A 25,367-nucleotide genomic window follows, 5' to 3' on the forward strand; every position below is an offset into this window, starting at 1 on the left:
GTATTAGAATTTCTTCTGCTTCATAAATGCACTTACTATTCTTTTGCCATTCTTTATTATTTTATAGGACTTCTGCTGCATTTAAATTCTCTTTCCATTATTATGTGTCTGGAAAGTCAGAGCATATGTGAAAACAAGCCTGTATAGCATGCAAAGACTCAACCACAAATTTCCAAATGTGATACGTACACCTGTGTAGCTGAATCTGACTGAGACAAAAATAATTAGTGTCTGAATGTGAAAGTCTCCCTTTTCAAAATAACTCTGCAACAGGCAATGTTGGGTATTTTTAATAGTTGTTACCCTACAACATTTACTCATGTTAAGATTCCAGTGTTACTTTAGACTTTACAGCAATGATACACAGTAGTTCATCTCCATCTGATCAACAATTTATGTGAAATGGCATGAAACTGAAACGAAGAGCTAACTTAAAGGTAAAGCAGAATAACAAATTCCACTCGATCTCCAGCCTTATGTCCAACATAATCTTTATAATTCCTTTCTTCCTCCACTATAAAAAGGAGCTGCAGAGGTGCTTGTCTGCTTTGTTGTTTGTTTTTTTTAAACTTCCACAATTCTTAAAATTAATTCCTAAAAAGGTTGAACTGTCACCCTGAATACTTCCCCAGTAATTTCAATTGTCACAGAATGTTTTTAGTTTACTAATAAAATAGTCACTGGGGTTTTCTTCCACAGCAGTGGCTAATTGTAACTGATTACCATGACGTTCTCAAGGGAGTGAGTTTTTCCATTAATATTTATATTTAAACTTATTTTCATGCTACAAGAGAAGACAAGATGTGAAGCAACAGTTCCAGCCAAATCATTGTTGGCTCAGTTTTTAGCATCTAATTTCCCATCACCTACCTCACTTACCTATCATATAGTGCAGTAGGAGGCCACAGGTAGCAGAAAACAGCACTGAAATTATACTTCAGTATAATTGAATGCAAGTATCTCAGTATGCATTTGCTACCTTTATAAATTCTCATAAATATATGTATCAAATTCACTTTGCAACCAAAAAAAATTTACTAATTCTATAGGGGGTATAAGAAATACAGCTCCTGTTCATGGGTATCACAGAATTGCAGGGGTTGGAAGCAACCTCAGGAGAGCATAGAGTCCAACCCCCTGCTAAAGCAGGTTCCCTACAGCAGGTGGCACAGGGAGACAACCAGCCAGGTCCTGAATACCTCCAGAGAAGGAGACTACCACGTCTCAGGGCAGCCTGTTCCAGTGCTCCATCACCCTTACTGTAAAGAAGTTCTTCCACATCTCTTTATGGAACTTCCTATCTTCAAGTTTTAGGCCACTGTTCCTTGTCCTATCACTACACACCACTGAAAAGAGCCTGGGCTCATCCATTTGCCTCCCTTCATAATAACTGCAAAAACAAACAAGTTTCAGGAAATTGTTTATTTAATAATAAAAACAAAAGTTTGTTCTTTAAAATAGATTGTTAATTCAAAACATTAATAGCTCTTCAGATTAGATACAGTGTCATTTTCATAGTTCAAAAAACAATAATGCTGTAAAGATTTTCTAACAAGATTACTTTCTGTCTTAAGTTCACAGTTCTCTTAAGATTAATGAACAGTTGTCTCTTAGATTGAACTTTTTTGTAGTTGAATAGTTTTCCTAGTATAGTATACAATTTCTATAGTATACAAATCCATTCCTAACAAGAAGTCATCTTCAGCTATGAATCCCTTTTTCTTTACATAAATCTGTTACCCAAACTAAAATTCAGTGAGCAGTACACAATGTCCTTTTAAAACAACAACAAAAAAACTAGCTAATTCCAGTTCAGAAGCAACAGGTTTCTATAGGTTAAGGTATGCCCAAGCAAGTCACTAGCCTGACAGGCAATACAATGTAAACAAAAGCATTTCAAAATGCTGTTAGTGACAGTCAATATTTTTCCATAGATAACTTACATCTAAATTCTACTAGTCCTGTGAACTTTAGAGCCAGCTCTAGCTATAGGCATGATGCACTTTTCAAAATATATTAACAAGGCAAATAGCCACTTCACCTAACTACCATATGACATGAAAGACTGCTGAGTCTTTCACACATGCATGGTCCTTATAACACAATAAATAAATATCTCAAAATAAATGCTTGTTGAGCATCTGGTATTACAAACACACATCGTACAAGAGTAGCAAAAGCTCTTTGAGAGTTTATTCTATTACAACACTGACCTGATACTGAGAAGACACTAAGTATGAAGCTTCCATCCTCAGCAGAGTCCATACATGAGCCTGACAACCTCAAACTAAGGTTTTCTAGCCTGCTATTTTCTGTTGGAGAATTACTACAAACATAGTTTTGACCTACCAATTTGACAAAGACTCTAAGTACAATTTTTAAAATCCACAGTTGGACATGAAACAGTCACTTCATTCCCTAAAGAAATTACACAGTAATTAGAAAGTGGCAGTAATGTATATGACTGCTTGTTAAAATCTTTTCCAGTATAATTTAGTATGAACCCCTCAAATTAGTAGATGCTGCTGTTTGTAAAAGAGTAAGGCTTAACAAAGCAGATGTTGCATTTATTAATCACTGTGCTGTTTAGTCATACTCCATGGCATACAAAGGGATAAGGGGAGAACGCATCCGTAGTTAATACATATATTTAGCCACAAGATCTCATCATTAGAAAAAATGGTCATCTCCACCAACAGAAGATAGATTGATTGTAAGTAGGTAAAGGCTAATTTAGACTTTTGCTTTAACTGTTAACACCTTAAAAACTTTACAAACCAACTTACAGCAAGCCAATTTCTGTGATCACCTTACCAATGCACTAAGCCTACTTTTCAGCATTGAGGCTCTGCTCAAGCATTTCCATTATGAACATGTTTTTCCACATATCCTTTTGTAATCTTCAAAACCAAATTGTTTCATAAACTGCATTGCCTTTAGAAGGAATGTAAATCAGCAAGAAGCCAATCAAATTGAAGAAACAAAATAGAAAAAAATTTAAAAAAGGAAAATTCATCTCAGCTGCAGCTCTGTTTATACAGTATCTGCTACCGTTTCTAATACTATTTTATTAGATCCGTTTTTCAGCTTCCAAATAATTCAAAACAGATTATTTTCTTCTACAAAAACATTCAAGAATGCAGTCAGTATGCTGAATTCCAGCTGGATGTCACTACTAGAAGCTGGTACCAGAGTCTGTCTAACCAAGCATTCAGCATAAACTGCATTAGGTATATTTTTTTGAAATTTCAAGCCGGATTTTTAAAGACCATTCTCCTATATGACTGTACAATATATGCATGCAGGTGCTAAATACAGAGGCAAATAAACACAAGGGGCAACATATATAATGTAAACACCCTGAACTAGATGAAAGATTTCTGGACAGCTGCTGGTTAGGAAAACACTTGCATAATACATGATACTGCAATGGAGGAGGAGAAGATAATAAAGAAGTCATCCAAATCTGTGCAATTACTTCTTTTTTTTCCACCTCAAAGGCGCTCAGCTCAGAGTTTACTTGTATTTCTCTTTCCATTATCCTGCCGTCTTCTGCCATGAAGTTTGTTTAGCATTAACAGCAGGATGTGCGGCGCCTGGAGTATCATCTCAATACGTCTGTGACAAATGCAATACTGTGTGCTATGTGACAAAAAATGAAGCAGTGGAATATTTTAACAGGAAAGGAGTTCAACAGTGCATCCACGTAGTTTGTTACTGGAGCTATTAGACTCTCACAGTGCAAGTAAAGAAAAGAACTAACAGAGAATGCTTCACGGCAATTCCAGGTAAATCCTGAAATCCTTTCAGGAAAAGGCAGTCTTTTTCAGACTGGTGGTTTGCTAGGAACTTTTCAGAGCTTCTTTCGAAGATAAAAAAAATTGAAAAAAATAAACACCAAAAACACACACATTCTCCTATCTTTCGATGCAGAAGAACTATGAATACTATCTATATATTTTTAGAATAATCTCCTTCACATAAGGAGGGAAGTTCTAAGTCTTCACAGAAGGGAGGCAGTTCAAAGTCTACTTGCATTAACTTTGTCTTAGCCTCAGTTTAGTCCAATACCTTGGAATTTGGCTGTCTCGGTGCAAACAAAGTAAGTCCTCAGTTCTCCCTTTCCTTTGACATTAATGAGTCCCCTACATTCACAGGAATATCCCAGGTCCTGTAGTATTCTACTCGTTTCTTCTGTGACCTTTATGTGAAAAAGAATTAGAAAACTCTTTTGAAATACTACAGATTATTCAAAGAAAAAAAAAGCCCATAACCAATTAGAAATAATTTCTTAGAATTTCCAAAGCTTATACATTTATTTACCTGGATTTTTCCAAGCTCCCCTGTACTCTCCATCCTGCTGGCAACATTAACGGTGTTACCCCAGATATCATATTGAGGCTTCCGGGCACCAATTACACCAGCAATCACAGGACCATGATTTATCCCTTTATAAACAAAAGCAATAGAAAAGTAGAAAATTACTTGATATCTACCTTCATTATTAGCTATAAGCTGTCAGTCTCAAGGAAAGACAAAAGTAGAAAACTGCACCACACTGACTTTGCTGTGCCTTTCTAGCAGTGTTACCACTGATCTAGTACTGAGTGGTACCTAGGCCTGGGAGATGTGAAATTACTTATTCACTGTATAATGGAAAGTCCAAGAGCTAGGGTAGAGCTCATGCCAAAGCAAAACTTCTAGTCTTAATATATAGAAAAAAAACACTTGTATAATGGTAACACTGACTTTATTTAATTACAAGCTATCTCCCTCTTCACCTGTACCTGTAGTTTTCTCCAAACTGATCCAAGCTGAAGTCCTCCTGTTGCTCCTTCCAGTGATTAGAAGAAGGCATTCTTCAATTAGCTTGGCATATTAAAAAAGCTAGACTAGACAGTACTACCTTCAACTGCTCAGCACCTAATAAGCCTAATAAACCTAATAAGCACTTAAATACTGTATTCAGTGTTAAGTTTATTGTCATGGAACGCTCCATTTGCCTAAATACTTCATTTTTGATTTTTATGAAGATGAAAAGTTGGTGCTCTTGACAACTTACCAATACGTAATCGGAAGTTGTTAAAGGAATGTCGGTTGATGCCATCCAGTTTACTCATCAAGGCAATTCCATATTCCACCATAATCCCAATGTGTGCATGTTGTCTCTCCTTATCCTACACAGTTTGTGACGTGTTAATGATCAAATAACAACATAGATGGTTGGACTTAGGCTACTCTTCCAAAACAGTACCATTAGTGTATAAAGTATATAAGGATAGGGCCACAGAATAAAATGGCATAGTTCAACAGATACTCAAAATTGATTCAGTTCAATTGGCATGGTTAGTTATAATCAGTTTACCTATCTCCTTTTGAATTCCACATTTAATGTATCTGCTTTATATGTACATGCATATGTACATATTATATGCATCCTAATCTCCTGCGTAATCCCACTACGATGAAAGTGAGCCTGAATATAGAAAAAACTGCTTTTAATTCTTCTTGTAGAATGTTTCAGATTCAGATCTAACGCAGCACTAGGAGAGTCTCTTTTTGTACACGTTCTCAGGTATCATAAAAAGCTTCCTGTCAAATTCTGAGATGGCTATTTCTCTGGCAGCAATTCTTTTACTTCCTTGTCATTAGAGCTACTGTTATGCCTCTAGAAATGTTAAACTACAGTAATCAGAGAGAAAACACGTAAGAAATATACTGGGCTTACAGTCTTAATGCTTGCTTCAAAAATAGTAAATGTGAGACAATAAGCTTTTGTGACCTTTTCCCACGTTTCAGAAAGTCACTCTTGATAATTTCCTTTTTCCATGACATTTTCTTCTGTGACCTTGAAATGCACATGCAGACACCGTAGCCTCATAAAACACAGAACAGTGAAGGTTGATTTCAGAGAAAACTCACCTGGTTGTTCTCTTGGCCTGGTGTGACACTGAGGCCAGCTGCTGCCATATAAGTGCTTCCAATTGTTTTTATTTTTTCAACACCACTGAATTTAGGTTTTAACAAGAGCTGTTAAGGTAAAGAAAATAGAGACTTTAATAGCCTATTTCAGCGTCTGCAATGAACATCTCTAGGAATACTCACCACATGAGCATTAGATATAAGAAAGCACTGAGTATTCATTTCACTGTCTTGCTCTATGAGTTCCAATAATAAAAGCAGTGAAATTCATGACTTTCAAGCCATATTACTAATGAATGAAATGATCCCATGATCCATCAGATGGAATATATTTTATTTCCAAGATTGCAAGGCTGAACTCAAAGTATTAGTTCAGACTAAAGGTGTTTTCTCTCCGTCGACTGCTCACAAATCTAGTGAAGCTTTTTACAGTAAGTATGTAATCCAGCCCACTTTAGCCAAAACCTTCATTACCTCATCAAAATCAGCAATGATTTCATTCAGCAGTCGCAAGCATTCCAGACCTTCTTTATTGACATCGCACTCGGTATAAAACACCTTAAAATCTGGCACTGATGCAAACATGACACAGACACAGTCATAAGATTGATGGTACCAGTCCTACAGGAAAAGAGCATAATACACACTGTCAGCAGCTGACTTCCACCACAGGTATTCAAAACCACGATTATTGTTTGCAATGGGTAAATCAAATTACAGTTTTCCTATGAAGCTACAGTACTTTACAATGGGTGTGTCCAATTTCAAGAGAAAAGTTAACAAAGTTGATTTGCCTACAATCTACTTATCTCCAAGATTCTAATCTGTTCTAGACCGTGCCTGTTTTCTGCCACTCAGCACGGCTATAAAATCAGCAATATTTATTCTGATAACATGCTGGCAAAATCAGAAGGATGTCTTTGAAAAATCATTAATGATCAGCTTTTCTCACAGGGTTTGTTAGCACAGAGATACTTGGTGGACTAATTTGGTTGGAAAGAAATCCTGTTTTCTCCAGTAAAATATGGTCTTTAGAAAGCAGTAAATCAGCGTTATTTGGCAAACTCAAACTGTGTCCCAAAGCTAGGTAGCCAATTCTGAAAACAGATTTCAGGAACTGACTCTAAAATTTGCCTTTTTTGAGCTCTCCTGGATAGCTCATTAAATTTACAAAGTGACACAAGCAAAATGGAAAATAATGTGTTCTGTGCCACAGACATCCAATTTACTGTCATTAGTAGAGAGTAAACCTACCTCATTTCGCTTTTCACCAATGAAATAGGCAGCGACGTGTGCTGGAAGTACATTTTCCAGTAAAAGCCTGTTGACGTTCTCCATTGTTTCAAACTGCTCATGTTCTTTTTTAAACTTATTCTTCCACAGACAATCCAGTCGACAGTAATAGTCAATCTGCAAAAGAATACAATATGATAAATTAATTAAGTTCATATAATATCTTGCTGAAACATACATGAGTCAAATTATTCCGACAGTGTGGAGGCAATAACATTTCTTTAAGACCTTCTGAACTTAAACAGTTACAAACAGTGTGCTTCACAACTGAAGGTAAAAAAAATAAGAGGCAGTCACTATGAATAAATGCCATTCAGTTAGCATCAGGTGTATTAAAAAAAGGTATTTTATTAATTGTGTGATTGTTTTTATGTTTGATTGCTACCTTGATTTAGGATAATTACATTTAAATATAGATGGATCCAAAGTGGAGGAAGTTCAAAAAGTTATGATTAATATAAATACTATTGAAAAGAGTAAAAATGTTCCTGCCTTTTAACAGTTTTTTTTTTTTTTGCATTATTTACAGTTAACTACAAGAAAAGAATTTATATACATCTATATATATACCCACATATACATTTACATTTTATTTAAATTAACTGGCTGCAAGTAAAAGAGAAATAACCTATTGCTTTTTCAATACATACCTGCTTTGCAAGTAATATTAGGGTTATGTAAAACAGAACCAGATATATATTAATCATTATTCTTGGCTCTTCAATGAAAAGCCTGTAAACAAGAAAGCAATACAAAATCCTCTGTATTAATCCCATATGCTTAAGAGTTGCTTTGGGGGTAGGGAGGGCAACAGAAAGCATAGCACACATATAGATCACCAATGTCATTTTTGCCAATGGCTGTCTGGTTTTGTCATTATCTGATAGTGAAGAAAGATTACCATTCAGATCAGTACATGAACTGTTTCACACAACAACAAAACAATACTGAAACTTTGTTAATTGTTGCAAGGAGATACTGCCCATAGTGTCCTACAGAAAACAGCCAACAAGGCCTTCAAATTCAAAAACAAAACTTTCTTATTTGTAGAAAGGAAGCTGATAACAAATAAGAACCAGAATTACTAAAAAGTCAGCCATTAAATTACTCCATGGAAAGCTGAGAGGCATTCATATTTTTTAGTAAAATCAGTTCCTCATTACATTTTGAATTTTCAACAATATATCAAACTAAATTCTCATGATATGATTAGCCTGGGATTGCAGGCTAAATTAAAAGCTCATTTAGGCTTTTTTAAACTGTACAGAGAGCTCACAGTTGGGCTCTGCAAAATCAATTTATTCTAATCATCAACTATGAGAATATGCTGAAAATTTGAGAAGGAGACCTGCAAATGAACAGTAAAAGTTTTCCACATATTTTTTATAGTTTCTTCAATTAGATCAGGGTCTGTGTCACTGGGGTTAAACTTACCAAAAGGCTTTATAATGTCTGACTGATGCAATTTTGATATCTTAGTATTATAGCTATTAGACCAAAATCTAACATCTCCTTTAATAGAACATTATTGTTAATAAGAAATTTTCTACCACACCTGGTAACGTTGACAGAGACACTCGTGTTTCTATATGGAAGGGTATTAAAAATGATGAGGTATACAGTTACAGCAATGGACAGCAGGAGAACTTTGAGTTCGAAGCTCATTTGAAGAAATACTGAGCAAGCAATGAACCCCAGAATGCAGCAATAAGCATAATACTGGAAAAGAAGAATTTAAATGCAGTTGCATTATTCAGCTTTGTGCTGCATAAGGCTTTCAAACATAGCAAATGCTCTAAGTTCATGACCATCTAAATTTAAACAAAAGAAACTATAATCACCAAATACAATTAAACCTTTATTCTTAATTGAACTATAGTGCAGAATTTAACACTTCTCCTATTTAACGCTTCCTCCTACTTTTTTAATTTGTCAGAGAAAAACCTTTAAACAAAAAGCATCATATGCCAATATGTGCAGCATCAGATTAAAACTAAAGAGTATTGAAAATGTATCTTCTGAAGACTATGAATTACTTATTACGAGTTCAGGAATAACTTAAAGCAGCTTTATAGTCCAACTAACTGGCTCCAAAGCAGGATCTCCAGAATTCTGGTCCTATTTTCATAGTGCTCTTAAGCTGATCCTACATTCTCATATCATTCTTTTTAAAATGCCCCCCCACCCCCCCCAAAAAAAAAATTCAGAGCCACACTTTCTTCATTACAGCAGCAGCAACTGAAATACCTGATTTCATGAAGAACTTTGCTGCTGCTAAGCACCTAGAAAAGCTGGTTTTTTGAGCAACAAAACCTGACAGTTGTCAAAAATAAATACAGCATTCAAAGATCTGGTCTTTAAAATAAAACGCATTTACTACTTACAGTTTCTTCAACGAAGTATTCAGTTGTGTTTTCAAATGACTGATTTACAACCATGCAAGAACAGAAAATTACAAAATTAGATGAGTATAATCTGCATTAAATGTGTGTAACTTATCTGTCCTTAGAGCATCAATCAAAGGGTCTTCACACTGGCTCAAAAACGTGTTTATCATCTAAAGGAGTGGCCAGGTGACAAAGGATCATCCCACAGACTTGAATGATCTCTAAATACAGTGTTTTGAAGTTAAAGAACTAAAAAAATTAAATCCCTTTTGTCTAGTTATTGAGTGCTGCATCTAACTGTCCCTGACACAAATGCTAGGGAACAGCTTCCAAAAGTGCAGAGTAACCAAAGCAAGCTACGTCTTTAGGTTAATGCACTACTGATGGAGACTTCTGAAAATCCTAGAAGATGCAGAGTTGAGTCACAGTTAATTACAGAAAACACTTCAAGAACTGCCTTGTGGAATCTTTGAGTTCAATGACTTAATTCTATTTTTATAAAAACATGAAAATGTATAAGAATACTGCATCCATTTATATTAGACACACCATCCAAGCCTTATTTCTTTTTACCTTAGAAATGAAGGCATAACTCACATTGGCAGTGCCATTCAAGTCATTTGATCCAGTAAAGTTTGCAGCATTGTTCTTCTCAGTAGTCTCATTTATTAGAAAAAAAAAAAAAAAAAAGACAAAACCATAGAAATCGGTTAGCAGGTAGTCATTTATTTTAAATGTCTTCTCTCCACGTTATACAGTGAATCCTTATCTGGTTGCCCTTTCAGTGCTACTGCAATATAAGTGTTAAAATTTCATGATGCCTCTTGAATGCAAGAATGTTGAAATGGCCAAGTGTTTACCTTTTGTTACTTATTTAGAGGTGAAGCTTCACATTACAGCTAAACTAATCCAGCAGCTAACTGGCACAGTAAGACTAGTGAGTGGGACACAGCTGCTGTTCCTGTTCTCTTTTGGCTGTCTGGCAGTGTTCACACGACACCACTGTGAGTCAGTTCAAGGACCTGAGCCAGCAGAAACACAGCCCTACAAAAGCTGCAGAACAGCTTTCAGTACAAACTCCCCATGGAATCAGGAGATTGATAACCTGAGAACGTGGGATAGGAAATATATCGCTTTTAGTAGTTAGCTACCAGAGAGGTTTAACTATTAACTTGATGTACATCATGCTTGTTATAACAACAGTAACAAAAAATAGCATGGTCTTGAGCATAAGGTAACACCAAAGAGTGGTTTTTCAGATGTGTGTACCCCAGGTGGAATACAGTACACAACTAAGGTTAAAAGATGGATTCTGTTTGCATCTAGTCTAGCAGTAGCTACTGACAATGTCTGTGTTCTACCCAATACAGGCACTCAAACTTACATTAAAAACCAGAAGACATCTTAGTGATGATAGTCATAATCTGTGGTAATTATAAATGCCATCTTGGAAACAAGACGAGGTGATGTAAAATAGATCTCAGAATTTTAGTTTTCGTGGGATTTTTTTCCTTTGAATTGTTTTATTTCACATGGCACATTATCCATGTGTAAGTCAACTGAGGTGGGAATTGGACACCAGGAGAAAAGCAAGAGCCAAACCCTTCATGAAAAGAACACAGAATGCTGCTCAAAGTATGGTCACAGAATAAAGACAATGTGATTACTTACCAAGTTAAAAATGGCTATAATCAACAAGGCGCCTATAGTGATGACTGCTAAAGGAAGCCTAAGTAAAGGCATTGTTTCCACTTTTTCTGAGACAGTGCAAAGACGGCGCAGGAAAGGCCACCTTTCTGAGCAGCACTTCTGTTAAAAAAAAAAGAAAAGTTTCAATAAGATGGATAACGTAAGGGAAGAAATATTTGTAAATTTAAAAATACTTTGTGTGTGCAAGAGAGAGAAAAGACTCTTTGTTGAAATCCTAATTTTTAACTCTGAATCCAGAAATTCAGATTCAATGCCTACTACCCCAGATTCCACACTTAAAAAGTGAGAAAATGGTTTTTCATTTCAAAGATACCGGGTGATTAAATGTTTTTGAATTTCTGCTATGAAGATACAAAGTTAGGATCTGAGTGAAAGGGCTCGAGAAATTTTAGAAAAATAGAATGACATCTTGCACTGTATTTTTTTTATTCAGTTATAGTATTTTTCTTGGAACTACATTTGCAGGCATCTAAACCAAAACCAGGCAGTTCCTTTGCCATCCTAATACCCTCCATTTGCTGTTGCAGAGAAAAACCACGTAACAGAGCATATGATTTTAAGAGACTGCAAACATTGTTCAAGGGTGCTACAACCAAACATCCCCAGTGTAAAACTCAAGCCTGATTGTAATATTAGAACTTTTCTTTTTCTTTTCTCCACCAGTTTTTACGTATGTAGAAACTACCTGCATACCTATACATGCACATACCTCTCTACACAGACATATACACACATACACATAAAATCCACCTACCTGTATAAAAACTGCATGTATGTAAAAGCCATGCATGCTAACTGTATCTAACAAGTTATTCATATGTTTATAATTTTCATAGGGCTTTACAAATTATTATGAAAACTAATTCAAACTTTGTTTTGCTTTTAATATTGTTTCCACTATAGAAACCTCAGGATTTACAGCCAAAGTTGCTATTAATGACACAGAAATGAACATAAATAGGAAAATAGCCCTGCCACACAAGTGTTAATAACTTCCTCCTCCCTCCTAGCCACCTATTTTGGTACTCAAATTATTCTAAATTACAGTAATAATTTTCAAACACGACAATCCATTTCAGGCAGTAAAATCTTCTGGCAACCTGAGGTCCTACTCTCCTGTAGCTCCTATGGAAACTAGCAGCTTATCCCATCATCCTGAAAGACAGACTGAACTGCCCAATCACATCCGTCCACATTTTTATACTTACCATACATTTCTCAGCAAAGCACACAAACAAAATAAGTACAATGACGATTGCAACGACTCCAAAGGAAATTCCTAGTTTTGCAGTTCTAAAGAGAAGAGAAAGCCTTTAAACAAAGCAGCATTAAAGGAAAATGTCATTCAGACTGCACTTCAGACTAATGTTTCCTAACACTGTTTCTCAAAGTTTAAATAGACTTTTTTTTTCCCCTTCTGTTGGCACTGGATAACCATCAGATTGCTCAAGTTACTGTTGCTGTGTTGCACAAAATAAACTAAATTATCCTATTCCCTCACCGAGGGCCTGAGCTATTACCCTTATGCATAAATCACATGGAAATTGCACTCCAATAGCCATGAAAAAAAACAACTGTGCTATAAATTTCAGAAACATCAAACATCTGCTTTCTTGGAAGTATGTGAAGAAACTGGAAGCTCCTTTCTTGCAGCTCTACAGAAAAAAGGAGCACTGAGCACCTTTTTACCAGCTAATCCCATTCTTCTATTCCTCACTCGGTCAACGTTTTTACAGTCAGCTGTTATAAAATAGTAATCCTCAATCCCCTGATCATCTCCCTGTGTATTCTAATGAGTCATACAGGTAATTTAAGGAATATCTATATTTTATTTTCGCAGTGATATCTGGGCTCATTTCCCAGCAACACGAACGCACCCTTTTATTAAGGGTTAAATTACACCTAAGAGGGGCATCCCTCGAACCCCAAAGGACTTCAAAAAGTTTCATGCATGTGAGTTTCACTTTAGCAATTGGCTAATTTGAATTATAAATTATTAAAATACTGGCACTTACTTGGGCATTACAAACACTTGTATCAGAAAAATACAGAGGAACACAAAACTTGCACACGCAAAGTAACTCTTCAGTTTTAGAATGGTAATGGTGCGATACTGAAACAGATTTTAATAAATCAGATTATTATAAAGAACATTACTTGTTTAAAATGCTATACCATTTTTGTGATTACATATATATATAGAAGCTTACACTGCACTATTCAAAACATACATAGAATAAAAAACAACAAAAGAAAGTCACCTCAACATTTGCAATATATACCAGCCCAGACCAAAGGATAATGTTTAACCTAGAGGAAAATCTAGCACCAATTATGGAAATCAGAACTTCACAGGTGCATGTGATCAAAATTCTTACAAAAAAAGGACCTACATGGAAGTAAATCTAGTGTATAGACGTGTGTATATATACATACATACATACATGTGTGTGTTTTTACAAATACACACACACACAACATATTGGTTCATTATATATATGTGCACCAGCAACTATGCACTGTGCATCACAGCACAGCACATTTAGGAACCTAACAATAACGGTATTATAGTTGCAATGAAATAACCACAGAAAGTAACTTCATTATGGATGCAGTATTTATACTTTTAAAGTTCTCATTACTTTTGAAAGTTCTTCATATAGTAAAACCAGGCTAACTCCTCCTGACTCCCTATGGCAAGAATTTAACCACAGATTAGAAACATTCTCCAGACCACAGATTGTCAAGGAAGAGTGGCCAACTTAAACGAATCATGAGACCCACTTTCCATTAGGTACCAAAAACCTCTCTGGGTTTGCACTCATCTCCAGAATCCAGTTCAAGAATGAAAACACAGTTTTAAGTATACTGTTATGCTGCTCTGAAGCAGAAATCAAAGACCAAAAACTATTATTTTGCTCTTACCAACCTCTTTTTCAAGACCAGGTTCTGCAAATATCAGTGAAAATCCACAGAAGTCGTCAGATTTGCCACACCATGGGCTGCATGCACAGAGATACACGTGTTACAGAATGTACGGAACAGCCCAGGAAGGATGCAAAAGCATTGTAGTTATACAGGGTGATGGTGCTACAGATTTATACACACTTGACAGCTCTGAAAAGTCTTTATAATTCATAGGGTGACCCATGAACTGCTAAGTTTTTATGTTGTTGACAGGCAGATCCATAACTTCCACTAACAGCAGACTTTGCCATTTTTGTGCAAAACGTAACCCCAGACCTTTTTTGCAGTTTAAAAATAGTCACGTAGAACAGCAAGTGTTAGAGATGGCTTACAGCCTCCAAACTCTGCCCTTAAGTATTACCAACAGCATCACCTACTAGGAATATAGGAAGTACAGTGTTAATGTCCTTGCCGTAATTTAGATGAAAGATTTTCTTCTTCAATTCACTGGTTCACATTTGATAGGAAATCTAACCCTGTATTTTACATTTAAAACAAAACAAAACAAAAAAAACAAGAAGACAACATTGCCTACGCTTGTCTGTTTTGAAATGCAACAATAGAATAGTTCAGTTGGAATGGACCTACAAAAATCACCAAATCCAAATGTCTACATACTGCCAAACACACCACCTGCTACTGACAGACCATTTACTATCAACTAATCTGACATTAAACCAACTTTATTATTACCCAAAGCCATGTTTTGGCTTTATACATAGGCTTTGGTCAGGACTGCACCCCATTTCTTCATACTTCTTATTTTAATAAACAGAATACAAATATTAGCTTCCTGTCCCTGCACTGCAACTCAACTCATTGCTTTGGACAGTCCTAAGAAATAAAGTGATAACTCTGTTATTTCATAGTATCATACCACACAGAACAGCTAGACTAGCCATTGGCTTGCTCAAAGAATGAAAATAACAAGATTATTACTGAAAACTAAAGCAAAAAGGAAATTTAATTGAAACAAAGAATTGCAAGACAAATACCTGGTAGCATTTTTGAGAAGTAAATTTTGCATCTGGAGTTAAAATCGAGAAAAAAAAGATGACAGAAAATAAAAGCTTTGCATACTTAGTTGAACTGAGTCCTTCAATGGTTGACATCATTTCATCATAAATATCTTCCTCTATTCTTCCCTTCTGAGATGAATTTCTGTGAACGATATGAAGTCCATGTCACAAATGCTATTCAGAAACAAGTAATCGCTTAATCCTCTCTACCCAAACTACACAGTGGAATTATCACACACATTGTTTATCTTAACTAAAAAGCTTTTTGACAAGTACAGGTATCCTAAATTAACATTAAAATAACATCTGGCTACTTTCAAAACTGAAGGAAGATGGGTTGGGAAGAAAGCCTTTAGAGAGTGCCAACTATAACAAACATGAATTTAGATGCCTTTTAAAAGTCCAGAGACCTAGCTGAACATTTTCACTGTGGAAACAGCATACACACTGATTAATCAATCGAAAGATCACATACTTTCAGTAGACAGAACACAGAATCATATATCAATTATAAAAAAAAAAAGTACAGAAGTACTCAACAAACCTGTCAGAAGTCCTCTGGCGCCCAGTGGAACACAGAGGTATTTCCTAAATCATGTAAGGAATAAAGAATAAGTTACACACTCAACAATGTGAACAACTATTGAGAATGAACTTAAAGAGGAAGTAAGAAACAGTTTTATTGAGAAACAACATTCAAGAAACATTCTCAAACATAAAAGCTTATCAAAACCAACACTTTCCAGCAACATTTTCTGCTTTAACAAGTGGGTGTTTTCTGTCCTTTCTGCAAAAATTAATAGAAAATAATTTAACAAATCATTTCTCTGATTTTTCTCCATACACTGAAATAACTAAGCTGAGCAGAAACAAGTAAACAGGAAACTACTTGCACAAACCTGAATGGAATGATGCTTCGTTTTAAAAATTACCGCTGCCATCTCTAGGCCTCTGTTGGGCCTTGGAAGCACACCTGAGAGGTGTGCATCTCCTCCTTTCAGCTTTCAGTAATGGCAGATCATAGGAAAAATGAATTTTCTTAAATTATTTACTGACAAAAGCCTATTGCAGATGGAGCATGTGGAGCGACAATTTATTTTCGATAAAATTTCAAGTAAATCATGAGTGCATCTAGAAGCTAAAAAAGAAATAATTTGTCCTAAAACCACACATATTGAGTGCAACCCAAGAATGGAGAAATGCCAGAAGAAAAGATAGTTTCAGTGTTTTTCTTTGAAGGTTTACTACAAGCGTAATATGCTAGACTTAAGTGGAGTGTGAATATTGTTTTGACTGAAGTAGTTGTTACACAGATACCTGCTTAGTTCTGTATACACATTTAAAGTAATGGCAGAAATTCACCCACAAAAAATATGTCAGATTTCAAGTTTCAAACCACAGACATAAGTAGTCCATAATTTTAAGATGACATAAACACTTCAGACTTCACCTTTCTTTGCCTTCCTTGTGAAGTCGAAGAGTCACTGCTCACACTTTCTCTGTGGTTTAGGTGGGCAAAGGGCCTGGCTGCTCCCCAGGACTCTAAGTAACGTGTCATCCGAACAGATGCCCGCATCTTCAACCCATCATTCACTCTTGTTTTAGGAAGATGATTGTTTGATATGCACTGTTTGGACTAACAGAAAAACACAGTAACTTAGAAAACAGGAATTGATACAAATTACAAACAAACAAAGCTCAGTGTAGTTGAGTAACAGTAAACTAAATAACCTAGCCACTTAGTAGGACTTGACATTCATCAGCAAAGTTGGCCAACCTCGACTCCTTTCTCTCATTTAATTAATTTCAGTTGTAGCAAATCATGACATAATGAATTTGCTTGAGCTGCCTTTGCAAGCCTTCACTTGTAAAACAAGCTGCCCGGTTTGAGAGTGATGATACCAGAGATCCTGGGACTATAGATGCAATTTCCATGCAATCAGCACAACAGCAGGAATATAAGATTCCCAATTTCTGAACTAGAGCATATCAAAACAATAGTCAAGAAAAAGTTACAGACTCACTCTTAGATTATATCCCTGTACAACAGGTAAACAGGCAGTACTCAGACAGCAGATCCTCTGTGGGTCTAAAAGGAAGATTAAACTACAGAATAAACTGATGCATCACTGACTGGCTACTTGCTACCATTTTGTGGGTATCTCCATGTGAGTAGAGACTACTTCAATAGAAGTAGACCTTCAATCTGTGAACTGTGCACGCAATGGGGAAGGTTGTTTCAGCGTTGTGTACATAAAACATACAAGGAGGATAAGTTTGAGCTCTTGATAATTAAAAGTGGCTCTACACTGTTTCTCCCTGTAAAGATCCTGAAGGAAAGGAGTTCACCATTTCTGTTTTTCCTTTTGAAATGTTTTACTTGTCAGCCGCAAGCCAATCCAGACTAGTAATGCTTGAGGCATTACTCATCCCGAAATGGGTAACAGTTACTAACTTCATAGCTTGAAAGGAAGGTGAGTCTTGCATATAAAACAGCAAGGAGAAGCTACTAGAAGCTGCTGGAAGCTACTTCACAGAGAACATTGTATCTGGAAGTGGCTACACAGCATGGGTGTTCTTTAATGACTTCATCCCACCTTTTGATTTGAATTTGTAAGTCACATGCTTCAAGCAAATACATGGGCAAATATAAATGCTGACTGTATGAACCACGTATGAGGTTTTAGACACAGAACTGAAGGATGCGCTTTCAGATCTGAAGTCCCAACTCTAAATTATTCAGATGACTCACTCCACAGACACCACTAATTAAAATGAATTTAGATATGTGTTTGAAAACACGCACATACCCTTGGATCAACCACCAAGTAGGTTTTGATATTCATGGATTCAAGGTAAGGATCTCTAAGGTGTCCATTTCCTTCTTCTACTTCATAAGCCTTGCCCAAGTGATTTAGCGTTGCTTCAGTGATGTGTACACGACTGAGAATGGGAGAAAGAAAAAGACAACCAAGCATTTAGAGAAAGGTCATACTAAGCATTTCATTTACATTTCAATGGCTACTGCTACATTTCTGCTTTTCAGCCACCACGTGCTTTGGCAGAGAACTCCAAAATCCTGCCAGTACTTAAAACTGCATTTGCAATCCATCACCGCAGTCCTTTGTTGTACATCTTTCATACAAAGTGTCCCAAAAAACACTTCCCAGAATGAGATAGTATCAGTACAAGATTAAAAGGAAATAAGCACAGTAAGAGAAAGAGGGAGATAGGAGAAGAAACATCATTACCGAAGACCTGATGACTGAGAAAACAGACATACAGGCAGGTTGTTGCAGATGGTGAGAGCTGCACGGAAAGCTCACATAAAACGCACAAGGAAGGACTGCCTTAGGCTGGAAGTGCATGAGGAGTAACAAAGAAAATATGAAAAAAAACTGGAAAAGGTTTTTGTCAACAAGGAGGATAAGTCTTGAAGTCTGTCTTTTCTGACAGAAACAACTACATTATAACACAGCAACATGTCTAATGGGAGCAGCTGGCACTTTTTGTATCCACTCATGCTTTCCCCTTGGATGTTACTTAGTGCAGCATCCTGAATCACATATTTCCACGGAAATGATGGGTTACACTTTTCCACACAACATTTCTCAATGGGAGGCCTCAATATGTTCATGAAAGTATATACACATAATTTGGTTATATTTTTTCTAGTTGTTCATCATCCCAGAACTTTTCTCATTTTTCCTTGGCACTGAGGGGTTAACCACTGCTCCATCATTCTTACAACCTATCAGCACAGAGCTGGTAACAGCACACGTCTAGAATGGAAACTGACAGCACCTGCCTAACTGCAGAAAAAAGGGGGTGATGGTCCAGTCCAGCTCAATTTTCTTAACCTGAATAGGATATGTGAAGATAAAGCAGCCAAGAGCTGAAGACCCACAGCCTGTGACTTCGCACAGAGGAGCAGAAAGTTCCACGATTCTTTTGGAACTAGAAGGTAAGAAGTTTTTGCTTACTGACAATTTTCTAAAAAGACTATGTTTTGTTTTGTTTTGTTTTTCCAATGGATTAAGCAGTTTTGAAATACAGGCAAGTATTTGAATCTGAAATCTTACAGCCAGCTTCTGATCGCCACTTCTCCCCCCTCACAGGAGCTGAGGCATATTGAGTGATGTCTGTATTAACTCAGCATTAAAACACACACTTTTCTGTCTTTTTCTAATTACCTCATCTGTTCAGTATCCATTTTTGTTATGGATCCTCTCTCCTCTTCCCAAATCACACAATATCATAATACATTTCAGATCTTACTGCAAACTTCTTTCTATTTAACTTATTATGCTGACAACTTCCAGCAGTTACTAATGCTTTAGTGGATTCCATGATCAACACATAACAAAAGCTGCTAAAGCTGCCTCTCAAGGCAAGCTCTGACATGCACTAAGGCACGCATAACAAAGCAGAATACCTAAAACACTGCATTCTCACTTCCCTAGGCTAATATGCTTGAGCATGTATTTCAGTGTTTCAGGCACATCTATGTTAGAGAAATGGACATCAATGTGGTTTTAATCTTGGCGCAGTGCTTGTTCTGTTTTACCAATATATTATTATGTTATTACAAATGTAAATAAATTTTAGACTATGAAAGAAGAACAAGGATACTCAGTCAACAGGAATAAACTATTCATAAAATGAGCAGTTTCTCTGTATCTTTTCAAGTCTTTAGAATTTCTTCACTCACAAGGCCCAACACACTTATACTTCCTATTTTAAATAAAAACCCCAGTGACAAAACTTCTGCTGACTTTCAAAGGAGAAGAACTAGCTAAGATTGGAAACTAAGGAGAACCCCAGATTATTTTTCCACAGTAGAAACTACATAACAAGTAGAAACCCCTCCTCCCTGGAAGGCTCAGTCTTCCAGGAACAGAAGAATTCCTGTGGACAGTTTTAACAGATGGAAAGTGAGTGCTACAGAAAGTATTACGTGTTATGTTTTGTAATCAACAAGCAAACTTAAAATAACTTTTATTTCTATCAGAGAATCAAACATTTGCATGACAAACGTATTGGAATAATCAGTTTTTAAGATTCGACAATAGTCCTAAATGTGATATTTGTATGGTATTCATGTCATATTCAGAGTTGTGTTGTTTGCTTTGCCAAGAAATGAAACTTCACAACTCTGTATTTTTGTTTAACCATGCAGAATTGCTCTGAAAGACTCAACCTGGATGATATTGCAACCATTAATTAAGTTTCAATTAGTTTGCTTTCTGTTACCAAAGAAAGAAAAGAAGGTGATATTCATATCCTTCTGCTTTGCAGATACAAATAAGAAGAAACTCTACAATGACAGTGATACTAAGCAGAAAAAAAAAAAGTAATCAGAATCTCAATGCTTAATGGCTTTCAATGGAAAATATATACCTCTCAGAGTGCCATTCCATTAATAAGTGTTAATTTGCAAAGAATACCAAGAACTTGCAAAATTACAGCGTCATTTGGGAAGGGAAAAAATAAAACTGTTAATATGGTCATTTTTGTGTAAACCACTGAAAAGACAGAAAAAAAAAAAAAGAAAAAAAGTGCTAAATTATAATCCCCAAGGTTCAACTTAGAAAACAACTGTATTATCCTCATTTAGGAAAGTATGCAGTGCTAGCATTTAAAAAAAAAAAACAAAAAAACCCACACATTTATAATTGTCCTTTTCAGTAAGTACCTTCAAAAGCACAGCAAAAATATGAGCCTCAAGCCCAACAGCCCGCTCTGCTGAGTGACACAAAGCAAGTCATGCTACATTTTGCCTCAGCTCATCCATCCAGGCCTACTCATTCTCCTTCCCATTTCGCCCATGCCAAATACAGCTCGGAGAGAATACACAACAGCCAACAGCTCTAAATTCTTCTTCCTTGGACATTCCTCTCCAGGGTTTATTTTAATTTCTGAGAGTTCAGGGTCGTGAAGTGTTTGAATATAGAGCTAATGTAAATAAGTGACCAAGGAACCAACTGATGTATCACCAGAAACATTGACTGCTGTGAATATGCAGCTTTTCTTTGTCAACTTTGTCAAGTTCTGTTTCTATTCTTAAAAATATAGTATTACCCTTGTACCCAACACAGATCAAGTCAACATAATAATACAGTGCTAAAGCCACACAGCTTTCTCAAATGAAGGAGAGGTCAAGAAGTAGTCATTTTTCTAATAATATAATTTTACAGCTCATTAAAAAATAACCAGAAAACATCAGCTTTTTACTGCTTGGGTAAGTACACATTTGTCCCATTCTATTCACACCATTATATTGACTTGTGTCACGGAACAGTTACAAATTCCAGACTCACAAGCCACGACTATGAGAAAGGTGATGCCAGTGAGCCAGCAGTGAGAGTGGAAGGCCTCACCCAGGTACGCCTGCAGACTCCATACGGTTGGCTAAGGAAACATCGTGAGACCAGACATCGTACTGCCACTTGCGGAGGCCGATCACACCACACAGCACGTTCCCAGAATGAATGCCAACTCTCATGTTGATATCCACACCTGTAGCTTCTCTCACCTGCCTGTAGAAGAAGAAAGGAGTTAGAGTATAATTTAGACTTCTGTCCTTCTCTCTTCCTTCTGGAGATCTATTAAGGCTTAGTCTCATTATATGCTCAGTGCAAAGGCAAGAGACAAACTTATGACCTAATGCATAACTATCAAACTAGAGGCAATAAATAATATTTGACAATGACAACACTAACAACAACTTGATTCAGCACCTTTATAGGGTCCATACAATTAAAAAGTCTTTTGTGTTCTGCTTACTTTATTGCTTCACACATGTCCAGTCCCATTTTAACACAGTTTCTGGCATGGACTGGCAAGGACACAGGCAGGCCTGAGACACAGTAGTAACAATCTCCCAGGATTTTTATTCTCATGCATTCATTTTCCTGAAAAATAATGATTAACATATTTAATGGGGGGAAAAAAAAACCAACAAAAAAACAAAACCTGCAAGGAGACTAATGACACCAAAACTAGGACTTTTCTACATCATTTTGAGGATTTAAGGCTGTACTCAATCCTGTTTGAAGCAAAACCTATTTCTCATTTTCTGCATTCAAATGGCTGGAGAGTAATAGAAATTACTGCTTCAACAGTTTCTGAAAAACAATCTTAATAATTCCTGAATTAATTCTTGGAACTGTTTGCAACTGAAAAAACTATAAATGAAATTACAGCAGTGAAAAAACTTTCAAAGAATTTATCATTTGGAGGATGAAATCTACTTAACTATCTTTTAATATTCATCTTTTTTATTCAGGTGTTTATAAATTAATCACTTTGTTCACCTTTTCATCAGATTTTTAGGACAGTGTTATAAAATCTTCACAGAATCTAGGGAGAAGTTAGGAATTAGGATGCCTAATCTGGTATATTTGCATACAAAAATTGTATTTTAAAATTTAATGGAAGAGGAAGTTGGCACACAGTAGAGTTTGCTGTCACTCAACATCAAAGCAGTTTGGCAGCAGAAAACTCCCGAACTGTGCAACAGAAGACGATTGCCTGTTATTGGCTGAAGAGAGGAAAGAAGACCTCCTCGTATTGTCTTTTATTAAGATATTACTGACAAATTTTAGCTACAAAGTTTACAAGCAGACCAGGGCTACTTCTGCCTGAGAATACATAAATAAATACAAAACACCACAAGAATCTCTTCTTATAATCCAACAAGAGAGCTGGAAGACCTTGTGTCACAAAATATAAGTGCTTTTTAAACCAGGCCATTTGCAGAAAGTAGTGAAAAATTCAGATGTATCACTCAAAATCCCAAATCTTTTATATTCTTGTACCCAAGGAACAGTTGCAAACAGTGACCAAGTCTCTTTCACCTCAGCTCTTACTGTAGCACAAAAAGCAGCTAGGATGGCATGACTTATTTTTGTGCATTCTTAATCCCTGCTTTGATACAAGACAGTAAGTAGGGCCCTCTTATTTTCCAGTAGTTTGAAGTTCTAACAACAACTGAATTTGAACTAAATTAAATCCCTGCTGCACAATAAACTGCAACATGTACCTTCGCAATCTGATCGAACTTTCCAAAAAGTTCATTCAGCATCACTACTAGTTCCTTAGGAGAGCAGTCACTGGCAAGGCGAGTGAATCCTACAATGTCTGCATAGAGAATACTAGACAAGAACAAAAGGAAAACAAAAAAACAGACAGTTGAAATACATAGATGTGTCTATTCCACAGTCAGTTGAACGTTAAAATGCACTTAAATAGAAAGCACCTCAGCCTGGGGAAAACAACTCCAGAAAACAGGGCGAAGTATCTTGACTCATTACAAGTTCAGGTGACATTATCTTTCAACAAGAGGAAAGGAGCTCACTTCACCCCGAAAATCTGTCTCTGATTTTCAGTACCACTGAACAACATGTACTAAGAAATTAGCAGTTTATATGAATACAAATACCTCTAGAGCTTCAACTTACCTAACATTTTCGTGCCTTTTAACGTATAGAATATGGAAGTTGTTGTCATGCATTTGCCTATTATCATTAGTTTCCTTTAGCCGTTCTATGATTGCCAGCTTCATTTCCATAGATATATGAGCTGGTAGTATGGATAAAAGCAAATTTTCCTAAAAGGAGGGAAAAAAATTAAGGATGTAAAACTCTTCACATAGTAATTTTGAAACCGCAGGATTTAGTGACCACAAAAAGGAATTAAGGAGATAAAACCTCTTTATTCAACCATCCTTTGAGTAATGAATGTCACATTTTCCAGAAAAAACTGTTCCATTTCAGTTCTCAAAAACACTGATTTTACAACTGAGTACGGGTGTTGCGTTTTATTTTCTTCCTTGTGGCCTAGATGCCACATCACTCTAACTATGAAACAGAGGAAAGAAAATCAATATTACTACAATTTCTAGATAAATTAAAACCTTCCCCCCCCCAGCCAATCTCAGGATTACATTAGCATTTTTCTGATAAACTTCAGATAAAAGCTTACTTTCTGTAACTAGTAATCTATGCAGTATTAAAAACCCACAAACAGAGCAAACCAGCAACTGATGCCACTAAAATAAAACTCTTCTAAGCTGAGTGAGAATAAATCTTTTCATAAACCACTTACATTACTTGCATATTCAGTGCATTATCTGTTACGCTGGCTTTGTCTTAAAAGCCTGTTCTTCAAAGAAGACAGCATGAAGCTGCCAGGGAGAAAAGGAATACCAAAGAAGAGTACTTTTAATCCAGGAAGGGCTCTGTTGCTCCATAGCAGGGTCACCACAGAAAGGGAAACACCGCATGGAGCAGCCATGAGCAGGAACTTCTTCTGATGATACTGCCAGCAAAGCCAGAAGATTGTGTAACTGAGTAAAACTCTGTCCCTTCTAGCTAAAATTTGTCTCCCTTACCCAAGCAATTGTGCAGCAGTCCACAGATGGGAACAAGCTGCCAGGATTGCTTAACCAGCACTTGCCACCAAAATAAATTCCTTGGGATCACAGTGGGAAGAAGGAATCCATCACATACTTGACTAAACTAGCCCTAGACGGCAGTCTGGCTTGAGATTGCCTCCCAGAAATAGAAAAGCCTCCTTTCTCTCCTCCAGCAATTTATTAATAGGAGAGCAAACTTTGGGGAATAACTCCAATGAAAACAGAGCCCCACTGCATGTCATGGGGCCATGTGATGCTGACAATTTACACAGCTTTCAAGGAAGTGGTGATGAACCCTGACCTGCAGTTCTTGTATTATCTTCATAGGGAAAAAATGGGTGGCAAAAAAGTAACTCAGAATTGTCTGGCCAATTGCAACACAGCTGAAAAGTAAACTGTCAAGAGACTTCAGCTCATCTTCACTTCAAACAAGCAACCATAAAACACATGCAAGTTACCACATCACCCAAGGATGTTATAGAAGCACAGTGCTTCTGTACGCTGCTTAAATACTTTGCTGGCTGTTGCACAGGGAACAGCTTTCTGCCAGGGTTTTCGTGCAGGTTTGTTATCTCACAAGATTAGCATCAGGACAGGCTGCATTAGCTGTGTGGCATTTTCTTATTTTCAATTCTGTCAAGTCAGTCACTC

General features: G+C 36.5%; 1 protein-coding gene across 6 annotated transcripts in view; it reads right to left on the reverse strand.

Annotated features, from left to right (window-relative positions):
- Nucleotides 1–1,407: 1,407 nt before the first annotated feature.
- ADCY7 (adenylate cyclase 7) overlaps nucleotides 1,408–25,367 on the reverse strand; it is a 58,758-nt gene continuing 34,798 nt past the window's right edge. For 3 of the 6 annotated variants that reach the window (XM_085235108.1, XM_085235109.1, XM_085235110.1), the window contains exons 6-28: nucleotides 23,761–23,909; nucleotides 23,343–23,454; nucleotides 22,085–22,212; nucleotides 21,679–21,837; nucleotides 18,109–18,241; nucleotides 16,749–16,934; nucleotides 15,843–15,886; nucleotides 15,360–15,440; nucleotides 14,242–14,314; nucleotides 13,328–13,425; nucleotides 12,521–12,605; nucleotides 11,274–11,411; nucleotides 10,176–10,262; nucleotides 9,600–9,638; nucleotides 8,771–8,934; nucleotides 7,866–7,947; nucleotides 7,177–7,332; nucleotides 6,397–6,543; nucleotides 5,923–6,030; nucleotides 5,063–5,177; nucleotides 4,324–4,448; nucleotides 4,072–4,201; nucleotides 1,408–3,642 (exon numbers count right to left, since the gene is read on the reverse strand). In XM_085235108.1, the coding sequence (XP_085091234.1) occupies nucleotides 3,605–3,642; nucleotides 4,072–4,201; nucleotides 4,324–4,448; nucleotides 5,063–5,177; nucleotides 5,923–6,030; nucleotides 6,397–6,543; nucleotides 7,177–7,332; nucleotides 7,866–7,947; nucleotides 8,771–8,934; nucleotides 9,600–9,638; nucleotides 10,176–10,262; nucleotides 11,274–11,411; nucleotides 12,521–12,605; nucleotides 13,328–13,425; nucleotides 14,242–14,314; nucleotides 15,360–15,440; nucleotides 15,843–15,886; nucleotides 16,749–16,934; nucleotides 18,109–18,241; nucleotides 21,679–21,837; nucleotides 22,085–22,212; nucleotides 23,343–23,454; nucleotides 23,761–23,909 (2,577 nt within the window). In that variant the 3' untranslated portion in view covers nucleotides 1,408–3,604. Of the gene's footprint in view, nucleotides 4,202–4,323; nucleotides 4,449–5,062; nucleotides 5,178–5,922; nucleotides 6,031–6,396; nucleotides 6,544–7,176; nucleotides 7,333–7,865; nucleotides 7,948–8,770; nucleotides 8,935–9,599; nucleotides 9,639–10,175; nucleotides 10,263–11,273; nucleotides 11,412–12,520; nucleotides 12,606–13,327; nucleotides 13,426–14,241; nucleotides 14,315–15,359; nucleotides 15,441–15,842; nucleotides 15,887–16,748; nucleotides 16,935–18,108; nucleotides 18,242–21,678; nucleotides 21,838–22,084; nucleotides 22,213–23,342; nucleotides 23,455–23,760; nucleotides 23,910–25,367 lie in introns of all 6 variants that reach the window. The other 3 variants (XM_085235113.1, XM_085235114.1, XM_085235111.1) reach the window with 3 other exon arrangements.

The sequence above is a fragment of the Meleagris gallopavo genome, chromosome 13 (genome assembly GCF_905368555.1).
Source record: "Meleagris gallopavo chromosome 13, MGAL_WU_HG_1.1, whole genome shotgun sequence".
Classification (NCBI taxonomy): Eukaryota; Metazoa; Chordata; class Aves; order Galliformes; family Phasianidae; genus Meleagris; species Meleagris gallopavo.